General features: G+C 31.1%; 1 protein-coding gene across 1 annotated transcript in view; it reads right to left on the bottom strand.

The window, feature by feature from the left end:
- Window positions 1-292: 292 nt before the first annotated feature.
- Window positions 293-27,832, bottom strand: part of LOC107362687 (uncharacterized) — a 48,970-nt gene continuing 21,430 nt past the window's right edge. The window contains exon 2 of the mRNA XM_015929799.3: window positions 293-4,369. Within this exon, the coding sequence (XP_015785285.2) occupies window positions 3,066-4,369 (1,304 nt within the window). The 3' untranslated portion in view covers window positions 293-3,065. The remainder of the gene's footprint in view (window positions 4,370-27,832) is intronic.

The raw sequence follows: 27,832 nt of genomic DNA, 5'->3' as shown, positions 1-27,832 counted from the left end.
AATCTAAAAGTAGCCGCATTGTAAATGAATGTTGTACAAAAATAACAACAAAAAGGCCAATCTCTGTAATAACTCTTTTCAAGTTTACGAACTTTTAGATTTAATTTCTATTCGCAAAGATGAACTTACCGATCGAGTTTCACCTAAAATATGACGGAATAAAAAGTTGTTTTAGTCATAAAACCTCATAGCCAGAACAAAGTTCAATGAAGATTCCTCATTGAAGATAAATTTAGAACCGAAAGCCCGAACCAGATTCGAAAATGTTGGAATAAAGTGTTTCCAAGCAGAGTGATTATACCAAGAAGTTGATGTTTTAATTATGAAAATCAAGTTTTACATGTTTTCGTTTTAATTGAATGTTTTACAGAATTTTTTGGAATACAGAGAAAGGTTAAGAGAAGATGAAATGGGAATGAAAGGATTAAGTGCAATGCAATTATTAACAGCTTTACATTGAAACAGTATTTTATTTTGCATTTTTCATCGCACATTTTATTGCTTTGCACATTATTGCCCAGCACACAATTGAAATATCTTTTAATAGCATATTATTAATGCGCTTTTACATAAAGTTTAGAGAGTAAAATGACGAGGGAAAAAAATTGACAGGAAAATGAGAAAATGAAACTTTAGTTTGATCTTTATTCTTCTTCTTTCTCTACGCATAATTAGATTCAATCAGGTGATGGACATGCATAATAATTATCAAGACTTTGAAGCCTTCAACTTTTTACAGTTGCAATAGGCAAAGAGAGGGAGAGAGAAAGAAGAAAGAGAAAAGGTAAAACAGGAGAAAATTTCATTTTCATCTTTGAGCATTGACTAGCATTGAAAATTAAAACTCACTTGACAAGTGAAAAGTTGAACATTACCAGTGCTCTTTCATTATGTCAAGTTACCGTCTACTTGTGGCAATCTAATAACTGCTCTGTACATTACATCTCAAGGTTTAAACCTTTTGCATATTATTACGATTATTATTTGGTGGCATTAGTTTTGATTATTGATAGATTTACATGATTGCATGCGATGTTACATTTGGATATCGACCAAGGGGAAAAAGACAAAAGTTATTGCTCGATTGTCAAAGTTTGTTATTGCTTTGTAATACATTGGCTACTCCTCTTGAATCCATTCAAGACGGTCAACCATTTTTTTCAATATTTATTAGTATTCTTAGTAATATATACTTGTTGCTATTCATTAGTGAACACCTTTTGACTAGCTTTACCTTTACACCTCTTGAGCTCTCAATCATTTTCTTCATCTTTTTGTGGTAATGATGAAGGCAAAATAATGCAGAGTCAAGAGCCTATCCATGTTGCTGATGTCAACCTAACAAGAGTGTCTGTCAGGTTAAAGTAAAGCTCAATATCTCGTAACCCAAACAAACGATTAATTTACAAGGAAAGAAGAGAAAAAAAAGTTTATCAATTCTCAAGTTGATTTATTTTCTGTAAGCTTTTTTCACTCCACTTCAATGGGAATTATATCGTTACTTTAATCTACATTATTATGTGCATATATCAATTTGAGTCGATTTTTTTTCTCTTTTCTCACTTTTCTTTTCTTTCCATTTCTTTCTTGCATTCTTCTTTTTGCATACCTTGATTATCTAAAGTTATCATTTTCTTGTTGAATACATTATTTATATTACTTGTATAATATATATGCATGTATAGATATTTGGAATTTCGCTGATTTCTGCTATTATCTACAATAATATCTGAATTATTATCTTTTATATTCAACAGGAAATGAACATGGGTTGAAACAAGAGAGAAACTAGAATAGGAAAGAAGAAAAAAATGATAAAATTGTAATACTCTTTTCAACTTGGAGCTGCATTATTGTTATGAAAAGAGTTTATTCGTTTGCATATGATAGCATGCATGATTTTTTTAAAAAATTTCTGACTTTTCTTTCCATCTGAACGGAACTTTCGTAAACCATGAATCGTTGAAACGATTTTCATCTTTTTTTACTTTCTTTCTTCTTCCTTGTTTGTTGCATAGCGAGTTGTGATTGGGTCTGTTCAAGTCTCGGTCAACATCACCATTCGATACTTGTTAAGATTCAAACTCATTACCGTCATGCTTTATTTCTCGACCAACATTTGCATGAAAATTTGATTGTTTTGAATGTTGTTGGTAAAGAAATTGGTTGACAAGGTTCAGCACAAGTTTGAGTTTCAGTTCAAGTCGAGATGAGAATGTTGAGAGAATGAAGTTCAGACTACAGAGATAAAGATTTGCATTCTTTGAGTTTCTATAATTTACAGATTTTGCATTAAAATTCATTTTCTTTGCATGGATTAACTTGCATAAAATAATTTCATAATTAATAGTGATTATCAAACGGTTAAAAGGATCAAAATTTTGATGATGAAGAGTCAAATATTTCAACTATCAATAGTATTACTAAGGAGAAGGAGAAAGATTTGAAAGAAAAATATATTTCTCCGTTTTCCAATTTGAACGTTTCAAGGGGTCGAGGGAAAAGATTAAAAGTTCAAACGTCCAATCTAGAGGGAAAAGGTTCTTCTTTTTTGTGTTTTTCGTCAGCAATTTAGATTCTGCTTTTTTCTTGCGTTGCTTTCTTACAAAATGAATAGTGATCAACTTTACATGATGAGAGTTTTTGCTTTGTTTGACCAAGAAGACAATTATTGCTTTCGTCGATTGTTGAAGTGAAATTTCCAATTCAGGTTCCAAGTTCAAGCTCGTCAAATCGTTCACTTGTTTTGGAAGAAGAAGAAAAAATCTCTTTCAATGAAAGATTATCATTTGCATATTCAAAGTGATGTTGCATGTTGCTTTTGCTCCATAATTGGATACCCATTTGCATATCAACCAGTTGATAATCGTTTTTTTTTCTCAACTTTTTTTCCCTAAATTTTCGTCTTTATATATTTTCTTATTCATATGCTTGTTTACATCTCTATTTATATATTTATAACTTGACCTTTGAAGGATAAAATGCTCTCTTTGCCGAGTCTCTTTTTTTTCCTCATCGAGTTTCGGGTCATCATTGACTTGCTGTTATAGTCATTATCGTTGCGATTAAATATCTTTAACTCCCTTGTCTCGTTCACTTCCCCAGTCGGATGAAGCTTTTGTTATATGCGAGTTTATTGATGATACCGATGAGGCCGGTGATGAAGGCATTGAATTTGAAGGCATTTCTTTGAAACAGGACGACTCGTAATGTTTGTTAAGGTAAGATTTAAGAGCAAACGATTTATTGCAACGTTGGCACCTATAGCTTTTATGGCTTGAATGTGTTTGCATGTGAGCCCTTAAATTGGAACGATCAGCAAATGCTTTACCACAATGAGCACATCCAAAAGGTTTCTCTCCGGTATGCGATCTCATGTGACCCTGGAGAAGCCAGGGTCGTGAGAATGCTTTACCGCAAACATCGCACTTGTGGTTAAGGTTGTGGGTTAAAACATGCATAGCCAAGGCTGGCATAGAGACGTATATCTTGTGACAAGTTGGACACTTACGAGCCAACTGGGAATCAGGGCTTCGATGAGTCTGCTTGTGACGGGAAAGGTTGGATGAAGTAGCATAATGTTTACCACATTCACTGCAAGTGTAACGCTGTTTCTCCTTTAGTGAACCACTACTAGTGTTACCATCATTTCCAGTCTCACCATCAGACCCATTAAATGAAAGACCACTTTGACCTTTACTCTTGACACTTTCAGTGGATCGACTGTGCCCCGAATCTTTTGGTATCAGTGTCTCTGAACTATCATGACTACCTGGCGAGAGAATGGAAATTTTACTCGATTGTTGTTTTTTCCTTGAACGACCGTCAGTCATGAAAAAAGTGTCATAAGTGTAGCTTATTGTTGATGGAGTCGCCAATGATTTACTCGTTATTATTGTCGAAGAAGATTTGGAAGATGAGGTTGATGATGAAGAAGAGGAAGAAGAAGACGAGGAAGAAGAAGAAGAAGACGATGATGAAGACGAGGAAGATGAAGGTGGATAGACAAGTGAAGGTTGCTTAGACGTCAGTGTTACCAGTGTGGTTGGTTCATTGTCACTCGTGTTGGTACATGTATCTGATAATTCAATCTCAATTTCCGTATCGCTCACTGGTTTACATGGTTCAGGTGTACTGGCCGGTGTTGGCAGTGAAACTGGATTAACCGCTGTCAAAGTTACCGTTTGAATGGATTTATCATCATTACTGCTGGTCGATGTTAGTGTAACCTCATCAACCAAAAGTTCATCCGATTTATCTGAATGTCTCTTACTCAGGTCTAACGTCTTTTCCTCTTTATAGCACAGTTCAACTCTAACTTTGGGACGAACATCATCATCAGGTAAATTGAACTTTTCATGGGCAGCTCCTGTTTGAGAGAAGAAAATGGAAAAGGATTAGATAAAGTGGAACATATAGTTGCCAGAAATGATTCCAATTAGAATTACTTGAAGATGCATTTGAATTGGTTTAGAAAAGTCATGAAACCATCTTGTACCTGAAACGTTTATTCAATTATACAAAACTGAGCTCAATTCTGTAACATTGTTGATGGAAAAATGGAAAAATATAGTTTTTCTAATTTGCATTCTTTAAATATGCAAGCACAAGTATACCGAGTTTAACTCGAATGTAAACAGTTGAAAAGTATTTACCAGGTTTACTTTTCATATTAACCTTTTGCAAGTTCAATCGAAAGTAAAATTAACCATGATTATGATAATATAATTCGCTACTTGATAATATATAATAATTTTGTTCATCACTAAACACGAAGCAGAAATCAAATGGAAAAATTATGTCTGCCTTATTTCATTCCAAATGCATATTAACATTGTAAATGAAAACATTCAATTTCGTTTCAACATTTTTTTCCTCATCAAATTCCCTTTGATTATTAACTTTAGAAAAATTATTGCTCTAATCATGATTGAAATGGAAAATTTAAATATCACACAAATCAAATTGGCGTAAAGCAGAATCTTGCAACATTCAAAATAAAGAAGTAAATTTCGAGATATTGAAAACATGTATCTTTAAAAGGAATCGGCATCAATCAAAGATATCGAGCATTTAATGAGTACAATTTAACCATAAGTTTGAGCAGTGAGACATGCTTAGAGTCTCTAGAAACAACTGAAAGCTCAATTTTCTCAATCCTGTGATTCTTTGCCTGATAATATCATTTAATTATAGAGATGTGCAATATATCAAAAAATTGATTTTTATCGATCATTCCAGTTCGATTGCATATCGATAGTTTCAATGACATATCGTTTGAAGGAAACTCTTGGAAACGTTCATTCATCTTATTACTTTCTCAATTTTCACCAATTCTAGTCTGTTTTTTTCTTTACCTTTTGAGATTGTTTCTTTACCATTGTATTGTTTTTTAAAATAAATCGATTTTTCTTTGGTATCGATTATTTTGAGGATATTTCGTCATTGATAATCGTTTTTATAATAATCGCACATCTTTAAATTATTTGTTTTTTGGTATCGATTATTATCGAAAGATCATCGATACTCGATCTCAAAAAAATCATCAAACATCAGTCCAAAACATTGAAGATTTTTAAATGGAATCACCTTTTAAGATTATAATTTTAAAACAGAGCTCGAATTAGTGCGATTGTATCTTTCGATTGCCTCAAAGCATTATCGATAAAAACCAAAAAATCGATTACGATTGTAGATTTAATCGAATCACTAAAGCTCTATTATGCATTAATCGATGAGTCATCACATTTAAATTACAATTTAAAATTGAATCGTAAGCATATCAGGCTAAAGTCTTGATATGCTAATTGCATGAATAAGAAAATTTCTTTATTCAAAATCCCTTTAATTCCACATTTATTCATTTACTCAAGAAATGTCCATTTTCCTTTGATTCACTTAACTATAATCACTTCCCTGTTGCTTCAAAAGCAATATCACTTATATAAATAATGAAATAAAAACTCGAGATTGATATTATATTCAAACAGAAATGGAACCAGCTGTTGCACACAAGATGATAATTGGTGAGAAGCATAAATGAATAATTTTGAGGCGAAAAAAGCAAAAGAATAGAGTTAATTTCATCTCATCCCAAGAGTACGTGCCTGACTGTTTGATAGTTTTGTTTATAAATTTATCAGATTTTCTCATTTTCCATCATCAATAAAATCTGATAGGAAAATTTTTTCCTTTTCCATATCATCCATTTCTCAGCCTTTGGTTAATCAACCTTTTACCAATTGTTGAACCTTTTATTTCTGGTTTCATCTTTCAAAAGCATAATTTTTTCCTCAACATTTCTCACTATCAACATATAATGATAGGGAATTTGTTGGAAAATATATTTTTATAATAACATTGAGCTCGAATGAGAAGGAGAAAAAGCAACAAGAATAACATGAAAGATTGTTTAGGTTAAGTCGAATGATTACCAATTAACTAACTTTATATTGAGTCTGGCAAAATTCTCATGAAATTATCATCATCATTATTTGTTGCTTTTTATTTCAAAGTAAACTATTATTATGTTCATTATTATTACCATTATATTCAGTAATATTGCGTACAGTAATAGGCAAATGTGATTTATAAATAAATTATGTTATTATTATTATTGGATTGGGTGCAACAAATGGCATCAAGTTGTTTAACCTCAGGGAATGGAATTCTCATTGGGAGGAGAAGAAGAAAAAAATTGTCTCTTCTTGTTGATTGAGTTTATTATTCAGTAAAGAGAGAAATGGAAAGACTGTAATCGAGTGAATTTTGATTTTTGATCCATAATTGCCGTAAGCACAGTGTGCAATTGAATTTACTGGGAATGCGACAAGTTGAACTCGGTCCAATTGTAAATTCGCATCATTATTATCTCTCCAGGTTATACAGTTGTACATATTTCCATTTAAATTAACAACACAACCAAGCAACAAAATAACTCCCAGTTTGCACTCCAAGTCAATAAAATTATCAAGACCAACTGTTGATATCAATTGACCTTTTTTAATTATCTTCTGTGTTTACTCGCAACACTTGAATCTTGAATTTGCAATTTCCTCTTCTTGTGGACAGAACTTGCAAATTTTTCTCTCCATTTTTGCTCATTCTGATAATCATTATTTACTTTTTTTTCTCATTCTTTCCGAATGAAATGCATTTGAAATGTAAACTCGTTTAGTTGCAAATTGGTTAAATCATATTTTCCTTCTCAATATATAATAATGATAATAACAGTCTAACTTGTTGGGAAAAAAGGCGTAAAGAACACATTATCTTTTTTTTCAACTCTTTTTTTTCTCTCTCTCTTCATTTTCCATTTTTGCCTCTGTTGACATAGACAATGTTTATGCATGCAATGCTGGGAGTGAAAAGGGAATGAGAAAAGAGTGTGAAATGTAAAGATGGTGGCAATACGAGATTCCTGAGAATGAATTATTTGTTTGGTAAAGAGCAAGAGAAATGTGAAGAAACAAAAATATCTTTTTTCTTGAATTTAAATTATTCTCACATTACATGAAACTTGTCACAACTGTTTGTGCGTTTCACTTGAAATGCAAATTCAATGAAAAGTGCATAAAATGTTTTTTTCTCTCAACTGATCAAGTTGAAAAGTGCTCATTTAAGTGCAAGACATTTCGATTGGAAAAGATGTTGAAAAAAAACTCAGGTTGATGTGTTAATAGGATAATCAAGTTGGAAAATGATGAGTAAAGATATTCACAGTGAAAGTTGCTGGTAATGATTGAAGCAACAGTGAATAAATGTGAATAAAATGGCAACAATTGAACAAAAGATTTACAATCAACAGGCAATGAAAAGGCTAAACATATTAGTAAGCAAATGTTTACATCGCTTGGTTTCATTTATTGAACACTTTTGTTGATCTTTTTTTTCTCTCTTCTCATCTCAACACTAAACTTTATCTTTTACTTTGCAAATAAAGTGACTTCTTACACTCCTTGTCGTCATCTTCATCATTCAGCTCATTTTCCTTTGTCGTCTAACAGTTCTCTTTACTCTTTCAAGTCTTGCTTTTTTTGCTCATCTTGTTGGCTCTGTTTAACCTGAGTAAACAAAATTAACATTGTAATTATTTAGCTGTTCAAGACTCTGTGAATGAGAGAAAACAGAGAAAGTAAAAGAAGAAGAAGAAGAGATTTATTCAACATCTTAACATCGTTATTATCATCATCAGCATTCTAATGTCGAGACTTTCAATCGTAACTATAAATCAGGCGAAATGTTTGCTTATTCAAAAAAGGTTGCCAAAAGAGTAAAGAGAAAATTCCAATTTTCTTTTTTTCCAAACTTTCAAATGTCAATATTATCGTAAAATAATCTTGTCAAACAAGTGCAAATTTTTTGTTAATGATGATGGGTAAAGATGCATCAAAATGGGTTGCAAATTGTCATACTTTAGCCAATTGATATTCCCTTCAAACAAGTGAATCTAAAGCAAAGTTGAAGGCAAACATTTTTAGACAAAAACGTTTAAAGGTAAATTGCGAGCATAATTCAGGTCAAGTGGTGAAGTTGAATTAATTGGCTTAATTTACCATGAGTTGACACAAGGTCAGGATATTAGTTACAAAAAGCATTACAATTTTCCGCTTTAACCTCCCAGTGCTATCAATCCCTGAATAGTTAACATTCTTGATGAAGAAAAAAAAGCAAACCAAATAAACCAGAAATTCTTGGCATAGTCGAGATGATATTAATTACAAGGTGCAATTTCACGTTTAGCCAATCAATTTACATTTACTTTGTATCATTAAACACTTTTTTTCTGGACAAAATGAGGTAAATCTATTTTCATTTTTTCGCATTTCTTTTTTTCTTCAACTTTTTTTTCGTTTCAAAATTTGATTCGCTCAACGTTTTGTTTCATCAACGTTCCAAAGGTTGCCATTTAGATTGATAACTTGGATTCATCAGACCATATGAAACGTGAATCATGAAAGGAGCGATGAGAAAAGAGACAAAAACTTTTGCAAAGTGCACTTTAAAAAGCATTTGAAGCATTCTGTCATCAGTTGGAAACAAGGTAATATTATCAAAAGATAAAAGGACAATTTCGCCTTTAAAACAATTCACTTAAGTGCAACAAAAAGTAAATTTTGTTTCAACGACAGAAGGAAAAGAAAGAGAAACAAAAACTTGGGAGTGAACAAATGGAAATACAAAGTGAACAAAAATATCCATTTTTACCAACATGTTTATATGTTGGAGGAAAAACAAAAATATCCATTTCTATGTTGCAAGATTATTCATTTTTCGCTTCATGAACAATGTTGTTTGTTGTATTGAATATTTCATTCTCTGGTCAATGAATATGGAATCTTCAATCTTTGTTCTTGGTTCAATAGTGAAATCGAAATTTGAAATTTTCTTTTTTCTTTGTTTCAAAGCAACCAAATTATCAAAGTAATAAATTTTCACTCTTTTCTCGAAAGTTTTAGGCTGAAATGGAAATTGCAATTTAAATAAATACTAATTAATCAGGATTCTTTGGATGGGAATTTGAAGACTTTTAGATAAGCTGTAATCTTGACAGGGCTCAGCATTTCATCGATACCTTTTTATCCTTCTTATAATCACCTTTTTAGAAGGGAATATTTATGTTGCAAGTTGATGAAAATGGTAATTTATCTGAAATGGTTTTGGAAAAATTGTTCACTCTTCTTTAATAGGATTCTTTGACTTGTGTTAATATTTTAATTTATTGGTTTGATTATTGGGAAAAGGCGAAAAGAATGGATTAGAAAGTTTCTTTTGCTTGACTTGCTATTCATCAATTGGTGATGGTGCATTGATAATGATAATGCATTATTAGTATTATATTGTTATTGTTATCTAACTATTTGAGTAGCTAAGCAAAATGCTGAAGGGTTCTGTTAACGTTAACAAGATATTTCCTTCGGATTCAGCTCATCTTATAAGTGTAGTCTTTTCTGATGTTTCTGTCAGAAACTAAAGAAGAAGAAGAAGAAGAAGGAAGAATTAAAGTGATGATGATTACAGGATGATGATGATGATAATGCTTAGGGAAGAGGAAAAAGAAAGAGAAGCCAACAACAAAATTTCAGGCGAAAGGTGTTAACTAAGTGTTTACAAAATTATCCATTAATCTTGAAGGAAAAATAAGATTAACTTTTCGCTTTCAGCACCTTTCACACTTTTGATGCTCAAAAAATGATCAATCTGTAAGCATCACAGCTAATCCTTCAACCAACTCCAAAATAATGCAACTCAAGTAAAAGGTCAAAATTTACAAATCGAACTTTTCACCTTCGAAATCAAAAAGTTTCAATGGAAAGATAAAACAGAGACCAAAATAGAACGTGATTCGAAACCGAAGTTATCAAAGAGAATCAGCATTTTCACACTTGCAAGTCAAAGAAGTTATTAGAGGTTACAAAAGTCTCAATTGGAATAGTTCCAAGCAAGAACCATCTGAAGAAATTTGGATTTCCTGTGTGCGAAATGAGTAGTTAGAAGAGCGTAATTCAACGAATAGTAAAATTATATTCTGCCCAGTTGTTCTATAGACGTAATGTTTCAGCACGAAAAGACAAAAATGGAAAAGTTTTGGTTAATCTCGAATGGACTTGATATGAAAACCTGTGAATAAATCTTGAATATCATTTGAAGATAGGTAAATTGGCATGAACCGTGTTTGAAGTAATGAAATGAATTTCATATGCAAAGCTCGTACGTTGCAATGAACATTTGTGTTCACTGTTATTCAGTGAAGGGAATGAAAGTAAAATTACAATTGACAGTAATTTAGGCATGTTATTGCATGTGTGCACACCATTTATGGACACAAAATGTGCAATATGTGAATATGGATAAAAGGTTATTGAGATGATAAGGCGATACATTTAGGTATAATGTTTACCGTGTGGATGGGCAAGTGTGGTCAAGAATGTTGAAAAGGCGGCAAAAGAAGGAAAATTATATTTATTATAAATGTAAGTGAATGGATTGACTGGCAAGTTTAGGGAATTAGAGGTGAATAAGTAATGGCAATGAATAGGATGATGAAGAGACATGGCTCACAGATTATTCTATTTTTACCTTTTCTTCTCTTCTCTCTCTCTCTCTCTTTCATCATTCCACTCTCACTCTTCTCTCTTCAGGTTAAAGAAGGGAAAAGTTGGTGAAAAATATGTTGATATAAGTGAATAATGTGTCACACTAAGGAGCAATAAAGGTCAACATCAATTATATCAGAGACAGGAGAAGGAAAATGATGAAAAGAAGAAGATGATGAAAAGCATTTTGTGTTATTAAAGAGCAACAAGTTTGAAAGAATGTTTTGCATTCAAAGAATTACTTTGAATTTTTTTCTTCTCTTCTTCTTCAAAGTTCTGTCTTTTCATCTTTTACCTCAATTTTTCATTCAACTGCTACTAACTAAGTAGCAATGTTGAAGGTAAAATGGCATATCTTATTGCCAATTTAGACACTTAATGGGTAATAATAAAAGACTAACATGGAATGGAATATAAAACAGACTTTTATTCAGAAATAAACTGAAATAACATGAGAAGAACTTATTTATTCTAACTTGTTGTTCGACTTTTCCAACCTTTTGCTGTTGTATTTTGAGATTTTTAAATTTACACTTGAATTGAAATACTTTTTGTCAGTTTATTTTGTCGAGCAAAAAGTTTGTTGATTCATTTATTGCGACTTTTATTGGTTGCAAGATTAAAATTGGAATCGTTTTTGATTCACTTTTTTGTTAACCAAATATTTTTGCTGCCTTTCAAATGGAAATTGGTTGTTGCTAGGTTTTGGGCTTTTTTGGTTATTTACTGGTTAAGAGTCGACTTTAGAGTTTTTGCTTGGAGCAATGTTTCAATTTACATCATTCATTATTTTGGGTTCAATTTTTTTGCTTCTTCAGTTTGATTAATATTGGGTTTGATTCATTTTGTTTGTTTTATTGACAAGTTTTTTCTCTCTCTCTCTTCGTTTTGCCCTTTTACTTGCATGTTGAAGTGCATAAGAGGTTGAATACAAGAAAATGATGAACAGACAAAAGGATGATCCAAATTTTTTGCTTACGGAAATAGTGATTTGTAAGAATGCTTTTCTTTCTCTTTGAGTTGTGAGTCAGGAAAACATTGAAAAATGTGATCAGAATATGAAATGTCATTCTTGAGTGAGAATAAGGTTGATGGTAATGATGATGGTGGTTGGAAAGAGGCTGGTTAAAGGTTGAATGAAATTATGGATGAAGAGGAAAAGGTTTAGTATGGAAGACGAGTGAAACTTGGTGCAAGTTGTACAGAGGGAAGGTTAAAGGAGAAGAGATGAACCTGAAAGATGAAGCTACAAGAAATGGAGGAAAAGACGAATAAGAAGGAAATAAGATCTGGTAAGGTGCTGGTTGAAAATCGGATGAAATTGATTGCAACAGTGAGTGAGAGAGAAAATCAGATAAATGTATTAACAATGGAACAAAAAGGAAAGCAAGAGAAGAGATGAAATTCAGAGGAAGCAAAGAAATGCAATCGCAAACTGGGATTATCTTAGATTTGGTAAGGTTACATGAGATGAGTAAAGAAAAGAAAAAGAGAGAGAAGAGTAAGGATTGAAACAAAGAATGAAAGTGGAATATGAAATTTTATATTGGAATCATGTTGAGGTTGGTGATGATGATGAGCAGCATCAACAATAATCTTAAGGTCAAAGGTAAATATAACTTTTACAATTTCACTTTTTGCTCTACTTTCTTTACTTTATTTATTAAAGCTTTATTTACTCTTCAAATGATGCAAATTTCATGGAGAAAAGGCTTTTCCAGTTCAATGCAATATTGAAACATCGAGGATTAGGCAAATCATGAGTTATGATGAGTATGATAACACATTGATACGCAGTTGAAATTATCATAAGTCATCTTTGATTCAACAGTTTATTTCAAAATAACTTTTCTTCGAATCAAAAATTTTCCTCAAGTTCCTTTGTAATAAGCATCTTCGTCGAAATTTTCTGGGTTTTGAAGTCGATTCCGAGAGAAATATTCCATCTCTTATTAGTAATTGAATCGAATGAATTTCGATGCATCAAGTGACTTTTCAAATGAACAATTGCCATTTAAAAGTTCCATGAAAATAAACAAACATTAAGTTTTAAGGCTGTAAATATGATTTCATGAAGTGACTTTAGACTTTGGCGATCAAAATCCTAATCTGAAACTTAGATTTACATTGAATTTTGTGCTGTAAAACATGATCTCATTACTTCAAGCAATCCATTCTTTCCAAAGTAAATTCTGATTCTTTTATACCCAAATGAACCTCAAATTGAAAGAATTCAGTTATTCGCTAAAAACAATCAAAATTGCAATTAAAATTCTTCTCCTTTCCTACTAACGAACCCTTTGCTGTGTAAAGTTTGTCCGTTTAAACAGCAAGCAAAGCATTAATTACGAAGCATTAATTACAGAAGTAAAGTTTCTTCTCAAAATAGTGTTTCTAAAAAATAGAGTTTCGTGAGTTGCTTTGATCAACAATTGAAAGTTTAAAGTAAAAGAGTAAACCAGTTTTTACCCTTTAATTTGAAAATAATAGCCTTTGCTTGTTGAACATTTTTCTCGTAAAAGAACCAGTTTCAAGTCTTATCCATCATGATGGAATCAATCAGTTGATAGCTTATTGCAACTTTTGATTTGTTTTTTCGTGTGTTCATTGAGAGTGCAATTGACTCTTGTTGAAAAATCAACATGAAAAGTACCAAATTGTTCAAACCTAATGATGTTAGGGTGGATTCATTTTTCTTTCTTTACTCAGATAATTTTGTTTCAACATGAAAACCTGGCAAAAAGAAGAAGAAGAAGAAGAAGAAGGCAGAATAAGAAAAGCAAATATCGCATTGAACCATTTACTATTCCATCCAAGTTTCTTTTTAATTTCTTTCTTCTTCTCTTGGCGTGCCTATCATAATCTTAAAAATTACCATTTGGGTGGAGATGATGTTGACTATTATTTAGTTTGATTTATACTCCAAGCCAATCCACCATCATCATCCTTCCCTTTACCTGCATCAATTTTCATAATTATCACAGCCATCACTACCAGCATTGTCAACAGTCTGGCACACACATTCACTAAACCAACCTTGTTCACCTTTTACTTCAATTTAATCTTTAATAGCTTCAAACCTAATCTCAACAATCATTACTTTTATTGCACACACACACAACAGTACCTAAGTCAATCTTAGAAAACCTTTTTTCCTTCTTCTTGCTTTTCGTTTCTTCTGTCTTTACATTATTTCCTCACCAACAGACTCAATTCGTGTTTTACCTTGTTTTTGTTCATATTATTGCTCTCTTCTTTTTTGGTGATTATTTGAGGTATTTTATACAACTTCAACAACAAAAGATTATCATTATTATTACATGATGAAAGGATTACATCAACTATGCATAAAGGTGTTTTGAGAATCACAAGTACGAAGGAAAAACGATTAACATGGAATTTTGTTTTTTTTTTCATTTTTTACACTTTTTCTTTGTCTAATCTTTAAACTATTTCAGGGCAAACTGGGAGTGTAATGTGTATAGAAAATTAATATGAATTGACTTAATGAATTTCATGAATCATTTTCATCTAAAAGTGAACATCAAGTGAGAGGAAAAAATTGAACGAAAAAAGTGGGAAGAAAAATGTTGGAAAAAACTTGAAACTTCAATTTTCTTATCGTCAATGTGAGTAATCTCAATGTAATACTTTACCTCTAAAGAGATGAGTAAATATTAGTTATTTTGTTAATATTGGAAAGGAAAGATTTGTTATTAATAAAAGTTAATCATTTTCGAGCCATGATAATTTGAGAGAAGAAATTATCTTCAACAGAAAAAGAATAAAATGCTGAGAATAAGTATCGAACTCCAAGCCGTTCAAGCTTATGATATTTCAGGTCAAGTCGCGAATCGAAATCAATATTCGTCGATATTATCTGAGGCACAAATTTTTCATGAATTTTTTTCCAACTGTCCAAGATTTTCTAAAACACTATCATGATGCTAATTGTGAACCAGATGGAACGAGAGTGACTATGAAGAAAGGGAAAAAGAATTTCAGGTTTTTTCTTCTTTTTTCATTTCCGTGTATTTTTCAAATAATAACATGAGATGTACATTTCTTTTAACATGAACTTTTTTCTCTCTCACTTTGTAACATGATAAACATGATAAGATTGTTTCTTTTACACTTTCATCTTCATTCATGTTTTCTCTGTCTTTTTCTCTCTTCTCTTCATCTATCATGATGAATTGTTACAAGACAGCAAGTGATAATATGGAAAAAGGAGATAACATGATGATGATTATAATAATAATGTTCATAAGAATCGAAATTATCTGGCGACTTTCTATTCGAAAGGAAATGAATCAATCTAATGGATTCTACAGGTTTTCGCCTCAATACTTTTTCGACCGAACAAGAAAATTGCTTAAAAATCAAACTTTCATGTTTCATCATGACACATTTTTCAATAGAAAAAGCCATTTATGTTCGATTTTTCGAAATTCATTTCTATAATGAAAAGGAAAAACAAAAATTCTTTTCAGATGAATTCTTGTTGCGCAGTTTGGAACAATGAACTTTTCATTTTTTCTTCCAATATCAAAAGTTTCACAAGTTTCGAGCATTTTGAAGTGTTGAACCAAAAGTCAATAAATGATGAGAAAAAGATAGAACATGATATTTCTAGAAATAAGAAAATGAATTTGGAAGGAAAACTTGTTGAGAAATGCAAGATGGAAAAGATTCTTTTCGTTTCTATTCTTTTTTCCATTTGAATGAATTTTTTGCATTCTATTCCAAGCTGTTGTCTTTTTGCTGCGCCATTACTTTTCATAAGAAAACTGTTGATTTATGTTGTAAAAAAACATTGATTGGCAAGTTTTGTTCACCAATTTTTTCCTCTTTTCTTTCACTTTTTGCTTTTTTCTCTATCCAAACGTTCCAGTTGAAATTGAAACTGTCATGGGCACAGAAAAGCAAATCAAAAGGGAAAAGTAAAGATGAAATGATTCTCAAAGTGAAGCAATAATAAGAGACAAAAATTTATCGTCAACCTGGGAGTTGAAAGTGAGACAGGGAAGGAAGGCGAAGAGCAAAATAAGATAAACATGTGCAAAGGTAATAATTTGAAAGGTTAAACACAGCAACTTGAAAAGACCAAAATTCAATCTCTTGACCATTCAAGGTTTGCCCAGAGTTGAATATTTATCTTAAACACAATTTGATATTCAGTTGGAAAAAGCACTAAATATTTATTGCAAGTTTTCACTTTTTTTCATTCAAATTCAATTTTCTTTACTTTTTCAGAATCCAAATTTCATTTGATTCGACTGTTTACAAAGTCGAGTTTTCTCAACATTTTTGACTCTACTTACGAAACTCACATTGAACGAGAAAAAAATGGAACATTGAAAGTGAAACTTGTTCAACAGGCGCAGGTTGTCATCATCAGATGATGCATCAGGCGACTGTCGATCAGACTCGAAAATTGAGAGCAAAGTTGAGGGAAGAAAAGATAATGTGCAATGGTTAGATAACACTATTGTACCTTAATGGGTTTTCCTTTGGTTGTCAATTGATTGCTGTTGTTAGTTTACTTTTCCCTCATCATAATGATAATAATGGGTTGGAACAAGAAAAAAAGTTTCATTTTCTGGTAAAAGTGGAAAATGTGCAGTCAAAGTGTACTTGCGCCTATCAGTGTCTATCATGATAATGATTATGAGAATGATAATGATGATGGCTTGGAAAAGTTGATGATAATGCTCATCAGTCTGGAAAATGGAATCACGAGCGTGATTAAAATGCTCAAAAAGATTCAACTTTTCTTCTTTCATCCTTCTCTTTCATTCCTCCCTGTTGCTGGTTAAACTTTTTTTTTCTTCTTCTCCTTGACTTTCCCTGTTACTCCTTTACGTTTTCATAATGATGCTTGAATCAAGAGTTGAGTTGGCCAGAAAAAAAGGAAGATGATGAAACTGTTGATGATGATAAGAAAAGTTTCAAGAAAATTGCGTCAAATTGATGGAAATTTTCAACAAGAAAAAAAAGCTAAACTTTCATCATGAATATAAACAGAACGATGAAACAATTTTGATAAAAGGTAATTTTTTCAATGTTTCCATTCGATTGCAATGTTCAACAAAAAGACTGTTCAGTTTGAAAAGTTCGAAAAACAGAAATTCTCAATTGAACATTTTCTAAATGCTGCACCTCATCATAAAATTTTCGAAACTTTTCTAGAGTTGGACTCGATTCTGAGAACTTAGAAAATGAGGAAACGTGAAATATTATCTTGACTTTGCTGGGATTGACTGGGAGTTGATTTGATCATTTCATTGGATTTTTTCATTAGAAGACTTTTTTGGAAAAGTTATGAAAATTTGGGTGAAGGGAATCAGAACTGAGTTTTTTTCGCTCCATCATTTTGACGAATCTATTTTGCACCATTTTTTATCGTTTGATTTATCTTTTTCATTGCAATTCTTTTCATAACTTGCAATGATTAAAAATATCTTTGATTGATGAATCTGATGATGCAATCAACATGAGTATTGAAAGCGTTTAAAGTAAAAATTAAGCTTCAACATTTTTACAGTTTTACTTTTCTCTTCGCTTTTCCACTTTCCCTTCATTTGTTCATTGAAAAATTGATTTGAATCTCTTTTTTTCATCTTCTCTTCTTCTTATTCTCTTTCTCTCTCTCACTTTCATATTTGATAGATTGCAGTTTGTGAAAATTCATTTCTTTCATTGAATCATTCAATCAAAGTAAGTGTTAACTAGAAACGGGTAAAATGATATGAAATGGAATAAAAAGTGAGAAGAAAAAAAAAGTCATTTATATTGTTTATGTTATTACAAATGCATTCAATTTTTATCATTAAATCAGTTCAATGTTAGAATTGTATCTCAACAAATTGAAACATTTATCAAAGGAAAATGAATATGAATGTTGATTAAAGATAAAATTCGAGTCGAGCAAAGACGAGGAAAAAAGAGTAAAGATGAATGAGAAGAGAATTTTCTTTTGTTATCAATTTCATTATGAGGAGAGAGAAAAGTTCATTTTCTAAACACTTAATGTAACATTGAAAAAACCATTGAATGTACCAATGAAGGCAAAATTAACCCAAATAAGTTCAATAATGAATACCAGGAAAAGGATAATTACGATTTCGATTTCGAAAAGGCCTATTAATTGCAATTTCGTAATTTTTCTGGTGAATAAAATCGATTTGGAGAAAAGTTGATGAAAAGATTTAACTCAATGAAACATAGAAGTTAGAATTCGAACTCGATTTTTTCAATTCTTGGAGGCCAAGTGTGCAAACTGGAATTCTGTAACATTAGTCGTTCTTGAGTTATGCCTGAAAAAAGGCCTGAACATGAGTTTAACAAATGGTTATGAGCTCATGCACTGAATCATCTTGGGTTCAAGACTTGTCCAGATTTTGAAGAATCGTTTGTGACAATTGTGAGCTTTTGTGTGGATGAAGGATGCCAGATGATGAAAAGCAGCTCTTGGAAAGACAGTAAGATTGATACAATTGATAACTTTTCTTGAATGTTAATCTAAATGTTTTTGTCGCCAATCATCATCATACATGCAGTGAAATAAATTGGCCAATGGTTAGACTCTGTGAATACCTTTTTCCACTCTCATAGGAAATATTAGCTTCTTTCTTTCTTGACAACATTTGGCCCAAGGAAATTGTCAAGTCAATTTTTCTTTCTCCCAGTCAACCTTTTTCCTTCATATTTCTGCTGACCATTTTCATGAGATATTGTCCATCATTTATGTTTTGTTCAACTTCAATAACTTTCAATCATTTTTCATTTACTTGGTCAATCCAAAGGCAAAGTGGAACAGAGCAAAAAAAAGAAGACAAAAAGTTTCAAGTCGAGAGAATCAAGAAAATAGGCAAAAAGGTATGCACTTCTAATAAATTGCAAACAAGTTGATTCAAGATAAAAATAAGATCAATTTAAATTCAGAATAAAGAATGGAAAAAAAATCGAAATTCATGAAAATTCGAAACACTCAATATCGAAACAATTGACCGATGCTATTTTGCAGATCGGCCGCTTCTCCAAACTCGAATTCCCACCTTGATTAGTACCTTTTCATTATCAATCTTTTCAAGGCTTTCCATTTACAAGCTTTTTCCATGATCTTTACTCACTCTATTAGTCTTGTCAATTGAAAAAGATTGTATGCTTGAAATGATAAATCATTTGATATTTGATTTCATACCCAACCCTTCAAACAGAACTTTGCACATTCTGCTTCTAAATAGCATTAAACTTTCCAATCTCTTTACTCTCTTCCTTCTTCCTTCTTGCAAAGATGTTGGACCAAATGAACATCAATCAAAGGGTGAAAAAGGAAACACTTTAGATTGGCAAGAATTGAAGGGAAAAGAGGAAGAAACAAAAAAGGTAAAGATAAAGTTGTGGATAAGAAGGTAATGCAAGGTTAAAGAATGATGATAATGATGATGAGAAGGAAAACAAGAGAATCGGCAAAGAATGTGATTAAATCCATTTCAAGGTGTAACATCTTTTAGAATCAAGTTTAATGATTCAAAATAATTTTCACTCCCAGCTGACTATTGAACCATTCCCCGTCATTACTGATATAGTTTGCCCCTTTACCAAGAACGGCTCTAAAACATTCTCAAAACAAAACCAATTCCAATCCAACAATTCAATAACACTTTCAGAAGAATTTTTTTCGTCCAAAATTTTCATTCCCTTTCAGTTTCACGTTTCGTTCGTTATTCACTATTTACACTATCAAAGTAGATGGTAAAATATTTACTATGGAAATGAAAGTTTTGGTCTGAAAAGAAAGAAAAAAATCTCGAAATGAACTAAATTATTATCTTGATGTGAGCAAATTTTATGGTAAATAATATAACCGCAGGGAGTTTGAATTTTGTCTTTCATCTTTTTTACCTTCAACTTGTTCCAAAGGGATTTTCATGTCTCATAAATTTGCTTACATGAGAGATGGATAGAGTATTTTATTATAAAGTAAGTGTAATAAATATCAAGAGACAAAATGATGAGACTGATGGGGAGAAGGGAAGCAAAAAGATGAACAAGAAACAGGGAATGGAAGGGAAGGGAAAAAAAGGTCAAAGAGGATATTAAGTGAATAATATAACTACTGTCTTTATAATGTTTTTATCAACAAGTATTTTCCTGTAAATATGGTTCTAAGCAATTCTTCTTCTTGTCAAGTCAAGTGTTATTCAATTTTACTCCAACATGTTCATCATCATCTTCTTCACCATCATTCTACTCATCATCTTCATCGTCATTCCTTTTGATTTTCTATTAATACATGAGAATATAAGAGAGAAATTATTTTCCTTCATGCAATTCTCACAAGAATACACAACAAAATCTTTCTTCTTCTTCTTCTTCTTCCTTCCCCTTCTCCTTATCATATTAATAAAAGTTTGAGTTTCGCCGAGTTCAACTGACAATTGAATGTTAAACGAACAGTCAAATTATTAAACTTTCAAGATTGTTAAATGGTGTTACCAAAAGAACCTCTTTTCATTCAATAAATTCAACCTTTTTCTCATTTCTTTTCTTCCTCTTCTTCTTCCAACATTTATTGAACATTTTTCTCTTTTCAACAACTTTTCATTCCATTATACCTTTTATCTGCCTGGGCAAGGTAACAGAAGGTAAACATTCATCTGTTGAATAATTGTTTGCCGTAAACAGTTGAATCTTCAAGTAATGGCAATAATTTACATTCATAAATACATGCAACTCTCTGCATCTGTAAATCTTTGCATTTCCAAGAAAATTTCCAGTTCGAATTCATTTCTCAGAGCATGAAAATTTTTATTCTTCCAAGACTTCGATTGAAAACGTAACATCGAAAGCTTCACACCTGAAATTCCAAAAGCTGAAAGTTGATGAAAAGTGTCTGACGACAGTTGAAGTGAAGAAAAAAGAAAATTTTTGAAAATTTATTTTCTAGCGAAGAAATGGGAATAATTTTGGAAATGATGAGTAACGCACGGAATAGTTCAAATTGTACATAAACTCAGTGGATTGGAACAGGTTGCTATTACTAAACTCAGCGCAATAATTATAAATACACTAGTTTTTCAGCGATAACTTTTCAAATATTTATCTCACAAAAATTTAAATTGGATATTCAGAATCAGGGCTAAAAAGAACATATATTGACGTTTTTATTCTTGGTGATTTCATAATAATCACGTAATAATGGCGAAATTAAAATTTTTGCGTGCGCAAAAATTATAAATACAGAATTGAATTTTCTCAATTTTTTTGTTTGACATTATTTTTTCGCCATTTTTTAACTCATCTAATATTTCTTATTCCATAATGAATCTTTTACATAAATTTCAAGATAAAATGACTAACAATTGACTAATAAATCAAGAAAAATGGTTTCCATAGGAAATGTACAGAAAATTGCACAATTGTCGATTTAATCAAAGAGTAAGATGTTTTTACGAGAGACTTTGGATCAAAGATGTTCAGTATCATCTCATATTGTTATTAAATTTTATTGCACAAAGATTGAAGCATTAATAAAGATTTTACAGTAAATTTTCTCGAAAGCGGACAGCTTTCCCATTGAAATCAATGGGAAAGCTCGCCAATTTCGGAAAATTATCCTAAAAACACTGTAAAATCATTATTAATGCTCCAATCTTTGTGAAATAAAGTTTAATAATAATATGAGATGATATTGAACATCTTTGGTCTAAAGTATTTTGAAAAAAATTCTTACTCTACGATTAAAGCGACAATTATGTAATTTGCAATGCAATTCCTATGGAGACCATTTTTGTCGTTTATTCATTTACTGTTGCTTATTTTAACTTGAAATTTATGTAAAAGATTCATTATGGAATAAGAAATATTAAGTGAGTTAAAAAATGGCGAAAAAATAATGTCAAACAAAAAAATTGAGAAAATTCAATTCTGTATTTATAATTTTTGCGCACGCAAAAATTTTAATTTCGCCATTTTTACGTGATTATTATGAAATCACCAAGAATAAAAACGTCAATATATGTTCTTTTTGGCCCTGATTCTGAATATCTAATTTAAATTTTTGTGAGATAAATATTTGAAAAGTTATCGCTGAAAAACTAGTGTATTTATAATTATTGCGCTGAGTGTATTATCACCATTTGTTGCACAGTTTATTTTAGAATATCAAAGATAATTTCTTTTTCTACTCTCATCAGTTTCACATTTTCTTTATCCCCAGCATTGGAAACTGGATTTTGGTGAATAAAAAAGAAACAAAATGCTTATTCATTCAAGATATTGAAATAAGGTAAAGGTGAAAGAAGGAAAAAATTAAACATAAATAACCCTAATTTAAGATTAAAGAGGAAAAGTGTTGAACCTTGAAATTGATTTGCAATCATGAAATACGCAAAAACAAGTGGCTTTAATGTTAACCAAGGAAAAAAAGGTTACGAAAGAAAATGCAAAAAATTTAAATTTCCCTTGCAGATGATATCAAGACTGGGAGTTTTGTGATTTACTGATAACTTTTTATATTCAAGGGCATTAAGTAATATGCAAAAACACTTTTTCAATTTTCATTTTCTTTTCCTTGTTCCACCAATTTCATAATTTGTAAGCCTTTTATGCATCATTATCTCATGTAATTCATTGTAATGATTCTACAGGTAAAAATTGAAGCAAATTTTGCAACTTTATTCCAAAGTGGAAATTATGAAAACAAAATTCTGAAAAATTCCCTTCTCTACAAGAAGTGAAAATCTTTATTCTTGAACACATGAAACTCTCAGCATCAGATAGCAATATTTTCACAAAAGTCAAAAGGTTAATTCATTTGTGAACATTATTTAAAACTCTTTTTCTGTTTGGAGGCAACAAAGTTCAACAAGTTGAAATGAATGAATTCATAGGCATGAAGCCATTTCAAGTTGACTACAAATTTTGCATTTTTTCACTCGAGTAAAAGAGAGAAAAAAGAAACGAAAAAATTATTTACATATGAAAGGAGCAAATTCGTTGACTATGCAGGGAGTGAAAATTATTCAACAATTGTCATTATCACAATTCCATGTCAATTGGAATGAAATTTTACGTCAATCCGAATATGGCTAAATCTTCAAAGTAGATCATGAAATTTGGGGAACACTGAAAATGTTGAACTTTTTTCTTCTCTCCTGTAATTAGTCTTTTTCGTTGTGCTCAGTTTGTATCGAGTTAATTAGAGGCAACAACTACAATGAAGGAAACAAAAAAGAGGTGAAAACTTGAGTTATATCAAAAGTTGAATGAAGAGACATTATTGGTCTACTAATTTCATTTACATGTTTAATGAGGAAACCTAATTTATTAGCTCATTGAAATTACTCAGTTCCTTCTCTCTATCTCTCTGTCTCTCTTTTACTCATGTTTTGTTTCAAATCTTTTTTTTTCTCTTCGCTTCAATATCTTTTGCTTTGGTTTTTACCGTTTTAATTTGAATAATTGAATGAGACAAGATAAAGAAGAGATGAGATGAGGTTAACAAGAGGTAAAGAGGCAAACCTTTAATTGATGAAAGCGTCAAATTACAAGTTTCATTTCAATTATAATGGTTTGATACAAATTAACTTGTTGGTGTTGAATCAACAGATTTTTCAAAAGATAAGTAAAAGATACTGACAAGTCCAATGGTTTCAATTTATATCAAAGTTGACAAGAAATGTCACCTTTTATATCGATCAGAGGTCAAATAACCGAAGGACCTTGAATGACCTTGAAAATTAAAACTCAAGGTTTTCTCAAGTCAAGAGTTCTAATATCAGATTTGTTTGAATAGCATCCAAAGAAGAGTAGAAGAGTGCAATTTTTGATTTACGTATTTCGACGAATTTTTCCTTCCATTGAGTCCAATGATTGATCTCATTTTAAATCTACTGAGCTTCGTTGATTTTGATTGTCTTTCACTTGTTTATTTGAGTTTCACATCCAAAGACATTGTAAAGTGAAAGATCATGATAGACAGAATCTTGAATTTTGTTCATAACTGATTTAGAAAATCAAAAAGGTGAAAATTGTAACATTGGTATCTAGTTGATCAACATCATCATATTTAATCTTGTTGGTTCCCATGATATTGTTCAGGTGTTTGTTTTCTTCCTCTTCAGTTAAACATTTATTCTTATTTTGTTCAACTTTTTTTTCTCGCTTTCCTTTTCTTCCCACTCAAACTGTTCATAAATTCATCATGATAAGGTACGAATGCAAGGAAAAAGAAACAAAGAAGAAGAAAAAACAGAAAAAATCAAAACGTTCAACTTTTTTCTTATTTCAAATTTTGTTCTTTTCCATTTCGTTTTCATCAACTCTCAATTCTTCTGTGTATTCTTCTTCTTTTCAGGATAACAACAGATTTAAATTTAAAATTTCATGATAACTGTAAAGAGAAAGATATTGAACAGAAAAAAAAGAAACAACAAAAAAGAAAGAAACGGAAAGGTAGAATCAGTTTCAGGGAATAAGCCACTGATACAAAAAAAGAAGAAGAATAAGAGAAAAAAGAAGAAAAAACTAAATTCTGTGAACAAAAATGTTGGAATTTTGGTGAAGAAGAAAATCAAGTAAAAAAAGGAAAATCACAAAGCCACAAAGCTAATCTTCTTTTGTTTATATCATCAGCATCAAAGTGAGAAAATAGGATGAAAAAGAAACGATGAAAAGATATTGAAAGAAAGAAGAGCAGAAAAAGAAAAAGAAAAGTTAGTTTCCTGTTTTCCATGGTAAATCTTTTCCTCTTCAATTCTTCATATTATTTACTTATCAGAGAAGTCAGAGAAGAAGAAGAGAAAAGCGTAAAAGTATAAAAATTCTTGTGGGATTTCATAGGCAATGTATTAGGGTGTCAAATAAGTTTTGCGGTTGGGTATGAAGTTTAGCTTAGAATTGACTGAAATTCCATTAAATCAAATTATGGACTCGTACTATTAAAATATCGTTTCAATTTTCCAAATCGAATAATTGATGTCGTTTTTGTGGGCGTCCGAAAATTTATAGCGAAAAAATCGACAAAATTGATTTTGACCTCCGTTCCTGAATAGACCTAGTCTTCTTTGAATGAATTTTCTAAAAATTAAGATAGATTGGGGTCCATAGAGATGAGATCAGGTACTTAGGTTAGGTTCGCAAGTATTGAGAATCTGAGGTTAAAAATTTTGTGACGCGTCGCTAGAAAATTTGATGAAAAAAGTTGGTGAAAAAAAAAATTTTGGTCGATTTTTGTACCCTTTAAAAAGCTGTAAAAATGCAATAATTTTGTGAATATTTGTCCGATTTTGATTTTTTTTGTTTTATACTGATTAATTAAGGCTAAGTAATGTTTTAGCCAAAAAAGATCACAATCAAATCTTTTTTTCATAGTGAACCGCAAAATATATTTGACACCCTAATAGCTCAAGTACATCATGGCTTAGAGGCGAAAGAAGGTGAGTTCGATGAAAAACGGTTGAAAAAAGAGAAGAGAAAAAAAAGTCAAATTCTTTTCAAAACTTTTTTCACGTTCGATAAACTTGTTCTTCTGTTGCATTTTTGATAGCGATTCAAGTATTATCTGAAAGCGATTAAAGGATTGGCAAAACAAAAGCAAAAGCTGGATCATTAAATGGCAAGGAATGAAGAGAAAGGACGGAAAAGCAAAAGGTTCAACTTTAAAGTGTAAAATAAAACTGTAAATAGCCATTGAAGGGATTGAAGGGAAAGCTAATAAAATTGAATCAAGTGCAACATTTTAAGTCTGACAAGTAATTTTCTTTGCATTTCAAAGCATTCTCGGTACTTGAAATTGCAACCATGAAATGAGTAACAAGTTGAGATTGAAATGGTTAAAGGAGCTGAAAAAGTAGACAAAAAGAGATAAAAAAGGTAAAAATGTTTAGACGAGAAAAGATTATCTTTTCTGCTTTTCTTACTTTCTGTTCATTTGATAAGAAAGAAAACTGTTTTCTTTTCTACTTTTCTCTCCATGCTTTTCATACAATAATTCAGATGATAATCATCATTCTCATAATCATGATAACACTTTTTTTCTTCACCTCTCTTCACATGTTATATACTTTGTTATTTGTCTCTTCTTTTTCCCCTCTAATCTATTCTCATCACCATCTTTTTGCTTCATGTCATGTCAACTCATCTTCTACTTCATCTTGGATATTCTCATTCTTTGTCATTTCTGGATAACTTTTTTTCTTCTTCTTCATCTTCTTCCCTAATGTTTCCCAACTGATCACTGTTGTCAGCATTTTCAACATTGTTTGGTGCAAAAGGAGAAAGGCTTAAAACTGTAGAGACTCTGGTACACACCCTTGAAGCCTTGTCAACCCGATATTATAAAACAATATTAATGAAAAATTTGAAGCTCAAGAAACAATAAGTTTACTCTGGGATAATATTAGAGGGTAAAAGCAATTATAATGTCATAGGAAATGTTATTAATAGAAGGAGAGTAAAAAAGAAATTGCCAAATAAAATTATAGACCAACAAAGTATCACGTAATTTTAGGGTTACTATTGGTTACTTTCATGGCTTTTGTTATTTTTAAACACACAAAAACATTTGGTTCCAGTGATCAACTCGTTGCTCGATTTAAACAGTTTGATTAAAAAATTTCATTCGACTTGGGATTGTTTCAAAAGTTGATTGTCTTTGGTTGAATCTGATGATGAATAATTGAATAGATTAATTGAACTATTATTTAAATTTTACATTCACTTCAAGATTTAAATGAAAGTTTTGAAAGTTGTTCAAGATTTTTATTTGCCTTTTGACTTCGGGTGAAACTTTTGCTTGAATCAGATTTTTATCCCAATTTAGAAGGGAAATTGAAATTAATCTTGAATAAAATGTGAGTCAGCAAGAGTTTATCTGGATGGATTTGGGTTTATTAGGAAAAGTTTTATTCATTGAAAGTTTCATTGAAATAACTCGAGGAATATGCAACAGATTAATTGAATAGATGAGAGTGTTGCTTTGCTGTTGAAATTATTTTATTAACCTTTTCGTTTGAGTTCAACTTGGTAAACCTGTTGAAGGTAAACAGTCAACAAATGTGTCAATCAACAGGTTTACAGGTTCATATCAATCAGAGTGAAACGGTAAACGATGACTGTGAGTTGAGAGTTGAGTTTTTATGATAGTAAGAATTTAGAGAATGGACAATCTGAGTGGCGAAAGGAACTGAAATGAAAAGTTATTGTACTTTTGGAGAGACTTTTGTCTTCTTTTTTTTCTCGCCTTATTGTGACTTTAATGAAAATTGATTGCATTCCCTTACCTTGACCATTCATTTTATTGGATTACAAAATTGAACCATTTTCTGTATTCATTTATTTAAAGGCGAGTTTCACTTGAAATTGTTTCTTTAAAGCAATACTTAAAGTGAAACACACAATGGGCTGGAAAAGTTAAAGGTGATGATGAGATTTGAAGATAAAACGTTTAGCAAATGATCTCACGAGAGTAATAATGTAATTTACATTCTTTACTGTCTAAAAATACCTTCAAAGTCATCAAAATTTCCTGATATTCATGCATAAATGTAGACAGCGGGAGAATATTATTGATGGTAAAAAATGAAAGTAAACTTGAAAGAGAAGAGGCAAAAAAATCAATAAACAGGAAAAATGGAGAAGAAAAAAATGATGATTAGATGATGATGATGATGACTGTTGGAAGTAAAAGCATTTGCCTTTGATAAGGTTGTGTGATTTTAAATTCA

Source organism: Tetranychus urticae, chromosome 1, assembly GCF_039701765.1.
Source record: "Tetranychus urticae isolate SD_2017Ah chromosome 1, NJAU_TeUrti_SD_1.0, whole genome shotgun sequence".
NCBI lineage: Eukaryota > Metazoa > Arthropoda > Arachnida > Trombidiformes > Tetranychidae > Tetranychus > Tetranychus urticae.
This window is presented reverse-complemented; position numbering and strand designations above follow the sequence as displayed.